General features: G+C 39.9%; 1 protein-coding gene across 1 annotated transcript in view; it reads right to left on the reverse strand.

Moving 5' to 3' along the window:
- LOC121619822 (frizzled-3-like) overlaps positions 1-12,045 on the reverse strand; it is a 31,146-nt gene extending 19,101 nt beyond the window's left edge. Inside the window, 1 exon segment of the mRNA XM_041955781.1 lies at positions 11,665-12,045. Within this exon segment, the coding sequence (XP_041811715.1) occupies positions 11,665-12,045 (381 nt within the window).
- Positions 12,046-12,539: the final 494 nt, after the last annotated feature.

Consider the following 12,539-nt stretch of genomic DNA (forward strand, 5'->3'; position numbering starts at 1 on the left):
TTCAGAGCAAGAAATTAACTAACATGAACACAATGTCAGGTTGAATGAATGAAGTCAGACAAAATGACAACTCTGTGTGAAGCTCAGGCTAGGGTGGTTTAACAATACAGTTGAAATTATATCTTTTATCAGTTCAATCATGTCTGCCGTTGCCAGACAACAGTGAACAAAGCAAAAAATGTGGATTGACGTCTCCAGGCTGCTGTATGCCTCCACTTCACGCCTTGTCATTAGTGTGGGTGGATAGACATTATATTATTCAACTACACCAGGCTTCTCTATGAGTACACAGCCTTGGTCTGTAAATATCACAGATTGTGCAGACTTTCCATTGCTCTTCTTATCTTTCAGGACAAACAGCACTTAGCAATGACTTAGCTACAAGTATGAATCTCCTATTTCATCTCTCTCCCTTTTATTACCAGTCATCTCCTCATCTCCTTGGTTTAGTCCAGAACACTCATCATCCAATTTCCCTCCCCTCCCCTGCCTGCCTGTCTGTCTTCCTCCATTCCTCCCTTCCCTTCTCTGCCTATTTAACTACCATGGCAACAGGTGATGTGGTAGCTCTCACAGGGATATGTCTCATTGAGGATAACAAGGCACAGCACGTGTGTGTGTATTCACACACACACACACACACACACACACACACACACACACACACACACACACACACACACACTGTGGTGGAACTCATGTGATGGGTGAAACCATCCAAAAGGTATAGCAAACAAGCCTCGCGAAAGGAACATAGAGAAAGTGTGAAAATGAGAGTAAAAGAAAGTGAGAGGTGTGGGAGAGAGGGTCAAAATAACATGATAGAGATGTAGATGAGGAGCCAAGAGTGTGACAGTGGAGCTGAAACAGATAGCACACCCACACGTCCTAACACCATCCAAGCCGCCTGTGCATATCCATCTGTTTACCACTTACATATACGCTGTTACAGCCAGCCCAAAACCCACTATTTCCAGCATTTGAGGAATCAAGCATTAGTATTTTGCAAACTGATACATACACATTACATTTCAAGGAATGAAATATATCATTTTATCATTTTACTTTTTTTTTTTACTTTTTTTTTTTTTTTACCAAAACTGGTCCAGTTTGCAAAGCATAATGGACTATGTACAAATGCATTCATATGATGAACAAATTTCCTGTTGGATATCCTTGCTCAGATGGTAATAAACACATATCTAGATTATGAGAGATCCAAATCAAAACATCAGCTTTGTAATTGACCATCAGTCGCCATCTTCTCCTTCTCTGTCTTTAACATTACATCATCACTCAGAAGGAAAAAGGAATACATGCTGTTGCTTGCAAACCCCAATGGGATAATTCAACCTCTTTCATCTGTTAACAAAATGATTAATCACAAAAATCACATGATTTTTATGACAAATGATAGCATAAAAGGTGCAGTCATGTTGATCACAAAGTGCACAACACGACTGCAGCATTTGTATGTTTCAGTTTGCAAAATAATAGTGCTTGATCAGTCCATGAAACAGTCTGTGTTCAGTGTAGATTTGAGGTGAAGTGTTCATAAATCACAGATTCTGGAAGTTGGTGAGGGAGAGGAGGTTGACTCGGACTAATTGGGTGAGCCACAGTGTGAGTTGGGTGCTGGGGTTGGGCCAGTTTTGTGAGGAATCAAAGGAAATGCATGCACACAAGCAGAAGTACACCACATGTAGATGAGCAACTCATCACCTGGTGTCCAGTGGACATATTCTTCAATTTTATCAAACTATGGAAAAAATAAAATTCTGCATTTAAAGCAGAATACAACTACTTGCAGGATGTGCAGGGCGAGTTGTGGTGAGACAGCAATATAAGCAAGCTTATTTTCTAAAATTAAAATGAAGCATGATTGCAAGTTAGAACGTCACAGAATGCAGTCTAACTGATGTGAAGAGTTTATTACGACTTTGCATTTGTATGTGAGCTATTTCGGGAGAGTTGAAAAGAGCACAATTAGAAGCACTAGAGCTCTTAATGCTCGCACTGGCCTGACCTGCAGTATGGTGAAAATGTTAGAGCTGCCTTGTGTTGAGTCGCTTTGCGTGAGAAGGGGATCAATGATGTGTGCGTGTGTTTGTGTGTATGTTAGTGTGAAGTTGGGCTTAACAGTGAGGGTTAAACACACACACACACACACACACACACACACACACACACACACACACACACACACACACACACACACACACACACACACACACACACACACACACACTTCCCAGGCTGGGTCATGGGTTCAGATTAAGACCATAAGACATGGATAACCTATATATTTATGTGTTTTATCAGAGCGGAACACCGCAGGGCTACACACCAACAAAACACACAGTCCACACAATATGTCACACACGTAGGGCAGGATGCAGAGCAACCCAAGACAGACAGAAACATCTGGAAGGTGTGGAAAGAGTGAACAACATAAGAATGAAAACAGGTGTAAGATGGACCTCCACTGTCATTAATACATCATTGATATCAGGATGGGGGTGGAGGGTGGATGGAAGGATAGAACCACAAAGGGTACAGGTGCATGACTGGATAGCTAATGTAGAGCAAAGCACTTGACAATCTCCCTGCTATACTTCAGTGCTGAATTGATTGGTCTTTTTATGATATTAGTCATAGCAGTTTACAGAAAAGATATTAGTAGTTCAAACAGGAATTCTGGACGGCAACATTTGTTGTCATACATCTTCCCTGTCTGTGTTCCACACCATCACTAATAAAGGCAAAATGCCAAACATTCGCTGGTTCCAGCTTCTCAAACGTGATGATTTGCTGCTTTTTTCTACCTGGTTTATATCACTGTAATTCAAACAACCTTTTTGGTGTGAGACTGTTGAATGCACATAAACAATCTGAAGATGTCACCTTGGGGAGTGAGGAATATTTTCATTATTGTTTGACATTTTTCAGTTGCAACGATTAACCTATTAACTGGGGAAATAATGGACACATAAGTAAATAATGAAAGGCATTATCAGTTCTAGCCCTAGTATACTTGAAAGTGATGACAGAACAAGTTAAAAAAGAAGGACATTGTAGAAAATGGATATTATTTGTGTTTTATGTTTTTTGACTTCCTACAATAACATCTAAACTATGCTGATGATGCTTACAACTGTATGTTGATCCACCATACTGAGATGGATGTTGTTGGGTTGCGGAATTCAAGTGGCACACACTGCTTCATATTGTCATGGAAACCAAGTACTATATTTACAGTGGACTACAGGGCAGTATTTGCGCAATGAAAAATCTCTCCAATCTTTCCTCAAAATCTCTCTTTACTTGGCATTGTGAGGCTGGATAAGCAGCGGTCCCAGCTATGCTGATGGGAACAGTCTGCCAAAAAACAGCACTAGGCAGTGCCTTTGTTCTGTGAATAAATAAATGATTGCTTCATTTGGGCTTGTAGCTTCAATAGACTCTGTTGGAATAAGGGCAGGATAATCAAGAGTTCAACTGAAATAAACAGGAACTTTTAAACTGAATGAGGACCTGTCTGTCTCAGCCAGAGTGAATAGGGTAATCAGCCTCTTCAGATGGCGCACACACACACACACACACAGACACACACAGACACACACAGACACACACACACCTCTATAAAAGCTAATTCTCTCTTTCGTATTCACAGACGCACAAAAGAAAAAAACACAACAGACCACACTTACACACAACAAGCCCCGAACTCTCCAGATTTGGCACACACTAACTCTCTCTGTTGTGGGGACCTGGCGGCCCCAGGGTGGCCCTTCTTGAACAGAGCAGTCTCATTTTGAAAGACAGGACCCCATAGTGAGAGAAACACAAACACCGGAGACAGTAGGGTCTAAAGACTTTACACAGCCTGTCACTCTGTCAGTATTTCCCTCTGCTTAGTCTTTGACATTCTCTTTCTGTTCAACTGCTCCACACATTTTCTTCTTTTAACACTTCATCCCTCCTTCCCTCCTGTGCAACTCATACAGTAAATCTCAGCAAAGAAAATGTTTGTTTTGATGCCATTGCTGAAAAGTATATTACTAATAGTATGTTACAAAAACTACTCCCTTTAGGCCACCTTTCTGGGGTAGGTGTTGTTATGAAACAAGTATTGTCTTATGGGATAAGAAAAGTCATTCACAATATAAATAGATATATAGATTGTTTTTGATGTATGTAAAGAACAAACCTGGTTTTATTACTCAAGGTAGGATATTAAAACAAACACAGCGACTATAGCTTTCTGTAGCCTTGTTTCTTAGCTATGTATACGTGTGACTGAGTTATTTTGCCAACAGCAGTGTAGTAGAATGAAAGAAAACCTAATGACATGTAGCAGTGCATTCTTGTTAATTCAAAAAACGACTACAGTAGACTACAGTAGTATGTAGATTTCAGATATATGCATAGAGTAAGGAAAATCTGTGCAACCTCTTAATACAGAACTTGTTCTCTTGCTTCTCAAGGCAGTATTCTTATACTTTAGCGTATAATGTACATATATAGTTGATTTTATTCTGTATCCTTTTTTTATTGTCTTTGTCTCTTTTGTTCTTGTTGTCTGTAACATTTTAATTTCCCCGGCATGGGATCAATAAAGTTTTATTTTATCTTGCTGTGCTGTCAGTCTGAATGCTGCAATAGCAAAAGAAAAAAAGTAAAAATCCTTAGGCTGCAGTGTCTCATATCATTTATACATTTAATCTCTCAGCGCTGCTTTAAAAATGTGGAGTCACTACTGCATGCAAAGGCGGGTTTTATAGTCATCAGGTCATTGAAGGGCATGTAAATGTAAATGCACTCACAATTCCCTGCCTAAACTTATTTTCTCCCCACTGATTTTGTAGGGGGCATGTAAATGTAGTGACTGACAGCTCTCCATCCCTTCATTCAGAGCTAGGGTTGCTGTCTATTTGCTTTACAAACAGTGTGCTCTATTGTGGACCAAATGAGCCCCTCTCTAGCTGACCGTTAGACCAGGGGCTCTCTAATCTCTTTCATTCCCAAGATCCAAATAACAAAGGTTGAAGTGGAATTATCCAGACAAACTCAGTGAGGTATAACGTCAGGACAGAATACCCTCAGCTGTGTAGTTTTTCTTAAACTGTATTTTTTTGTGCCACATGAAAAAAATGATCAGCTAACCCCACTACCTGAGGGGGAAAATATCAGAAAACTAAATTATTATCAGGTTATTATAATGGTAAGGTGTTATTACAATATATAGTATATGATAATACAATGCAATGCAAAACAGGTCCTTTTAACAGCAAACATTTTCACTTGTCACAATAAGAAAATCACAGGTGTTACATTAATGATGGCTCTGTTCTATTCGAGTGTCCCAGTGTGACAGTGTGTCTGCATGCACAATAGCAGGACCCTGAAAATGAAACAGCTAAATGGAATACAGCCATCATTGATTTTACTTCCTTCCTTCCAAAATGCTTATACCATCATGAACTCCAGCCTAAAAAATTACCACAGAGATGACTGAACAGCTCTCCGACATAGATTAAAAACAAAAAGACATAAGCTCTCCAACGAAGAACAATTCTGCAATATTTGATATATTGCAAGGCAATCAACTACGACACAGCAAAATGTCTTTGTAAATGAGGAAGAAAAAATACCCCTAAAAAGGCAAAAAGCAAGAATTATGTACTTATTCACTGCACTGTGGTGTCAGAGTCACAGAATTTGACAACTGAGATGACACAATGTACAAAAAGTGCATAAAGACTTTTTAGTGCCTCTTTAGCGTGCATGCGCACAAACACGAACACGCACGCACGCACGTACACACACACACGCAAACACACAAAACTGCAACTTATCCATGCCCACATCTGGTCAGTCATATTGGCAGTGTAGTGCAAAAAAAACAATAAGAAACAAATAGGAAAATTTGCTTTGACTTAACTTATTATGAAAGAATGCCAAACTAAGGTCCAGACTATGCTACTTTTGCCTTAATGATTTTAATGATTGAATAAAATTAATTTAACTCTGTTCACATAGAAGAAATAACCTGCATATCTTACACATTAATGGCAGAGAATGCCCTTTATCTCACATAAATTACACCAAAATAAGACTCCAGTGCAGAAAGCCAAATATCTACCCATTAACTCAAGGGGAAAGTCCCTCACTGAGCAGACATCTGGGCTCCAGAGTCCTCAGGCACAGCACGCCTATTTTTTTATTTATATATTTAACAAAAGACAATAATGGGCATGATGAGTTGTTCTCTGTCTCATAACTGTCTTAAGTTTTGTTTGAAGGCACAGTGCAAACACCCACTCATTTCTGCCATCTTTCTTTGTCTATAACTCCACCATAATCACTCAACACAAAAGAGCTGACACTTTAAAAAATCAATTTGTATCATTAACAAGTTATTATATATCTGGCAGATAATGTTTTAGGAAGCATCAGGCCATATGTCATTCTAATACGAACTCTGAATCCGTCAAAAAAATTGGAATCGGGGCTGCCATATCATAACGTTGGCAATAATATCAGTAGAATTTTTGATATGACAAAAAAAAAAAACAGATCCTGATAATGGCAACATTATGACTTGTTGACGCAATGTCATACCTTTACACATGGCAACCGGCATGGCTGATAAAGAAAGTAACATTGCTCCAGGGGGGAGGAGTTAGTTCCAAAAAGGAGAGCAACCACTGTTGTGTGCAAGGGGTTTGGTTACAAATGAACAGATAAACAACACACCCTGGTAACATCTAAGAAGCGCAAGAAGTCTGTAACAACAAAAGAGGGCAATACAACAAACTTATTTCAACACCTCAAGAAGAAGCATCCGGTTGAGTATAAGGGGAGCCAAAAATCCTGCGAGGAGAGCTCAGCAGCTTTTGTGAGTTCTAAATCAAGCACAAAAAATATATTGGCTCAGTATAGCAAAACTGAATCTTTGGCAAGTTCAACTCGGCATTTCATACTTTCAAGAATATCGTTGTCGCAGAAATGCCCTGAAATAGTGTGATCTTATTTTAGGCCCATATTGCTCACCCCTACTTTACAAAATACTTCTAAGAAGAACTTGACCTCAGGTTCAATCCATGTGATCAGTTCTTGGCTTGTAGTGCAGACACACAATCCTAATGATGTCATATATCCAAATCTCTGAGTCTGACATGCATGAACCTCAAACAATGTCAGAACCTACAGCACATCCTCTGGGAACCATAACATGCCGTGGCAGATGGACAGTACATGCCATATTCCTAAGTTACACACACACACACACACACACACACACACACACACACACACACACACACACACACAATCCCAAAGAAATAATTTCACTCGTCACAAAAATTCCCATTAGAAATTCATCTCCTTTCTCTTCAACTTCCCCTTCTTATGTTTCAGTCTCTCTCACCCTCTTTCCTCAGGTTTAATTGACTATTGTGGCAGATGGGATGGCGGTTGCGCTGTGGGAATCAATGTCTTTATTGTGGGACTGAGAGAGAGATTAGCAGCTAGTTAGCACTAGTGAGAGATGACAGCTGGCACTGTTAACTCCTCTGTCACTCATACAGACAGACAGACTTTCTCTCTCTCTCACTCAAACACACACACACACACACACACACACACACACACACACACACACACACACACACACACACACACAAGGTACTAGTGTACAGTTAGCCCTTAGTCAGGCTGCGTAACTATACACAAGATAAATACTGCTCTGTACCTTGACCCTGTCAGTCAAACACTGAATAAATGTGGCCAACTATGTTAATCATGCACACACACTTGGGGATAATCCGTTTTTGGTTTAGCTTGACATCTAAAAAGGAAAAAGAATATTTCCAATGTCAGTTAAAACTGAGGACTCAGTGAGGGCACAACTCCACACTATTCCAAATAGAGCGGGGCATCAAAATGTTTTTGAATCCAGGGCCTGAAAATGTCTTAACCTAGACCTTGAAGACAGCTAACAACAAAAATAAAAGTAACATGACAGCTCACTAGAATGATCCACATTGCAAAAACAGCTAAGACATGAATGCTTTGCCACTGAGGCAGAGCAAACATTCGTCATGCAATATGACCCAAATGTGACTACGACAGCTGCTGATAATAATGGCTTCAGTTTCCATAAGGCATCTGAAAAACTTCACGCTGATTTGGCAGCAGTTGTTTATTTAACTTTGTATTACAAGTAAAATCCCCCAAAACACAGATGCAGACAGACACACACAAACTGATGTTTCTGAATCATTCATCTAAACTGTCACTTGGAAGAAGACTTCTGTAGTTTACCAGAAGCCATCCTCTATTGTAGGGCAGCTTTGAAACAAGAACCGGCTCCATCAGACTGATCTTTATTAAAAAAAATAAAAATCTGATCATATGTAAGGATTTAAGCAATAGCATTGTTATACTAACCAAACATAACAGCTGAGTTGGAAAGACTTTGACATTGTCATAGACCAAAATGGTTTATCAAACAAATATCACTAGATTTCTCTTAACATTTATTTCTGTTTCACCAATAACACCTGTTAAACACAGCAGATAGAGAGAGCAGAGTGCTAAATACTTCATTTCATAAGGCTGAATTTGTTTACAAAGAACATCCAGATGTTAGCTTAGTTGAGCTGCTGTACAGCTGCCATGGACCACAGCTCCTATGCTGTCAGGGTTCAACTGATACTGCTATCAAAATAAACAGCACCATAATTTAACAGGACCAGTGGGAGCTTTTCTTATAATAGAATGCATTGACAAAAATGTGGGAATCTGGGAAATTAACTTAAAATTCTGTTTTTCCTGTTGGAAATCATTTGAATTTCCTATCGACTTAATTCTAAGTACAACATGCCAACTTGATCGAATTTCTTAATGACAATACTTGTCATACATACTTTACTTTGACAGGAATGTTTACATATGAGCACACTACAATAGCTTAGTAGTTGTCTATTTACTAAATAAAATCCTCACAATAGTGTCATTGTTTTAATGCTGTTGTTGAGTTACAGATTGCACTCTCATACCTGCACATAAACCCATGAGCATGCATGTATGGATCTGTGAAAATCTCACACACACACACACACACACACACACACACACACACACACACACACACACACACACACACACACAAGCGCACACACACACACACAAGTTGGTATTATGCAGCCGCTGTCCCATGAGAGATATTATTAAATTTCCTCAAGGGTTCCCACCAGGACTACCATGCCTGGTCAAGGCAGACCAGAGCAGGAAAAATAACAGGGCTCATGTTGCCACTCAACCATCTTCAGAAAGATGTCTCTTCCATGACTAGAGGGACTTAGGGTGTCAGTTACTTGGCTCCTTCTTCATCTGGGTCAAATCAAGTTCAACAACAGACGCTTCTTACAATCTGACACAGCGTGTTTTGACATGACACTGGGGAATTGACTTGATTTGAATATTTGCATGGTACTTAATGTGCTACGAGAATCCTATGACTCAGTCAGTGTTTTCATCCATTTAAAACATGCAGAGCAAATTCAAAATGCATGGCTGTCAATCTGGTTTTCCTAATTCCTCTACTTTCTGAAGGGGAAAAAAGGAGCGTCTGATAGCAGTGGTCCCAACAGTCTCCTACACAACACATTTTGACATGAGAAAATGTTCCATCTTCTGTGATTACATATTCAGAGCAGCATAGATAATTTTAGCTTGATCCTTTGGCTGACATTCATCTGGTTTTGACATGGGAAAATATTAACTCAACATTAACTAAAAATAAAAAATAAAAATCCCACAAGATTAACATGCAACAGGCACAGCCAACACTGTCCTTGTCCAAATTCATCCGCTTTTCAACAGGGTTAATTCAATACTGCCAACTATGAACAGCTGGAGGCACATTTAATTCAACTAACTGTATTTGTTATCCTCCTCTCTTCTGCAGAGTATAAACCACAGTTGATACATGGTCGCCAAAACACGGGGAAAACTATGACAATCATGCATCGTGGAAGAATGAAGACACACAGAAACAAGACAATCTTATTGTCTGGAGATTAAAAGAACTCAACCTGACTTTCCCACTAAAACAAGCTGTGCCTTATCCCTATAAAGATGTCTTTGTGCTTATTGTTTGTTTGGAATAAATTAACTTCTTTTATAGGAAATTACTAGGTAGCTGTACAGTAGTTTAGTACTGTACAACTAAGACACCCAAACATCCTGAATACAGTGCAATACGTAACCTTTGATAGTAACGAATACTTGCTGCAAACAGGTAATTATGGTCTAGTTATTGAGCAACACCTTGCTCTGTGCTCTTTCTCCCTCTCTTGGGAGTCACAAAGGAAAAGAGAGGTAACATGATATAGATGGATAGTGAATGTCTACTATTGCACTCAGACAGTGTGCAACACAGCACTTTTGCCCCCTTTTTAGTTAAAACCCTCACACTAAAAATATTTCTCTGGCAGTATCAGACACGAAATCACCTAATTGTTTTCTGTTTTAAAAGTTCTTCCACTGCTGCAGCTCAGATAGCACTTCCTGTCTGTCAGCTACTGCTCACACTTGAGAAAGGTCATGAGTGTCTGGGTAAGTCCATAGGCATTCATCTAAGTCTACATGGAACAGTAACATGTAGTGAGAAGATGGAGCTGTAACATGAGGAGCGTAGCTCGACTCTCGTCTTTTCTCAACTGTGCCACCACTCCTGTGAACTCCTTGATATTCCATGCTTGTGTGAAAGCCACTTCACCCACAAGTGTGGCTTCGCGTATCCAATTTGTTCTACTATAGTCAACAGATAATGTGTTTTTAGGCATCTATTTAAAAGCAACTGATTTGTCTCTCCGTGTAAAACAAGGCCTCTGCTTTGTTTCTGTGCAAACCATCTCCGTGTACTCTGACAATAAAAGACAGGAATGATATACTGGTTGATAGCTTGTATAGTGCTATGTATGCAGAGGATGCAAAAAGTCTCAGAAATGAACTGACTTCAATTATTAACACAGAATTCAAATTACAACACTGCCTTGATTAAGTACATACTGTAAAAGCACAAATTTGCCTATGGTGAATTAATTCAAGCTATATTAACAAGAGTGTAACATCTTTTGACCTGAGGCAACAACATTTGTGGTGACATTTACTTAAAAATTTTCCTTTACTTTATTATCTGAGCCATCCTAGTCTCTTACACCGTCTCTTTACATTGTACGTGAAGTCCCTTTGTCCTCTGCAGGTGCATGACACTACAGTGTGAAACTCTGCAGACTGTCGCTTTGTAGTTGTTTACAATTTCTGCACCTTGTCACCAAGACAAAGACCTCTGTGTTTGCTTTAAGCGGTTACTTAATGTTTGATTCCTGTCACAATTTTAAAACCTACCACAATACAGTTGAGAGCACTGCAACATACGTACATTTTTTTACAAGCAATATGTAATTCTACCTCTGTCTCATTCATGGCAGTAGCTATCAAATTTCCCCATGTGCACCGACACAAACACATACACACACACACACATACACACACACACACACACACACACACACACACACACACACACACACACACATAGACAAAGCATTCACTGCCTGAATGACACACAACAACACACAAACAACCTACCTCCATGGCGAGCGCAGCTGTTTGCTGGTCGTAGTGATTCAGTAGATTGGGCATAAAGGTGGTGTTGTAAGGCAGATCCTGGCACATTCTTAGTCTGATGGGCTCACAGCTAAACTCGCTGTGGCTCTCTATGGACGCCATATGAATGGACATAGCAGGTGTAACCAGGGAAAAGAGGAGCAGGAAGATGGGGATGAGGAGGAAGGAAAAACAGACAGGAACTCGTTGCCTGCAGTAGATTGGTGTATTTTTTGAAAACCATTCTCTCATACATCCTCTTCCAACAGGTGCTTGCATCTTAATGTTAGACATTTCTCCACAGTGGCTCAGACTGATGACTTAATCATTACCAAGACAACCATTGGACGGTCCCGAAGACATGGAGCAATTGATTTTAAAGCTTCTAGATTGAGTCAATTTTTAATGTCAGTGGGGGAGGTAAAAGCAAGAAATCCACAAGGCTAGTACGCTCTGCATTACGCACCCTCAACGGCACATGTGGTGGGGTCCCTGTTCATCTGCAGGCCATGAATGAAGCTGCTCTTTGTGTCAAGTCTTCAAATTGGCTAGCCATTGTAGTATTTGCTCTTCTTGTACAGTGCCTCAGAATGTGATTTTAAATGCACTGACGCGAAGTGTTCATTAAAAAAAAAAAATTATATGGTTTCTCTCCACCTCCTGGTAATGCCCTGGTCAAGGACAGATTCCCCTTGCTCCGTCCACAGCATGTCTCTGAGATAACAGCTCGTCCATCAGCCATCTGCTGGACGTCTCCTCTGGGTTGCTGTACGTCTCCTTCTTCCACTCTCTTGCCCTCTATTTGTCTCCTCTCACTCGATTTCCAGTCTTCTTTCAGAGAAACATCTGAAGTCGAG

This window comes from Chelmon rostratus, chromosome 1, assembly GCF_017976325.1.
Source record: "Chelmon rostratus isolate fCheRos1 chromosome 1, fCheRos1.pri, whole genome shotgun sequence".
Classification (NCBI taxonomy): domain Eukaryota; kingdom Metazoa; phylum Chordata; class Actinopteri; order Chaetodontiformes; family Chaetodontidae; genus Chelmon; species Chelmon rostratus.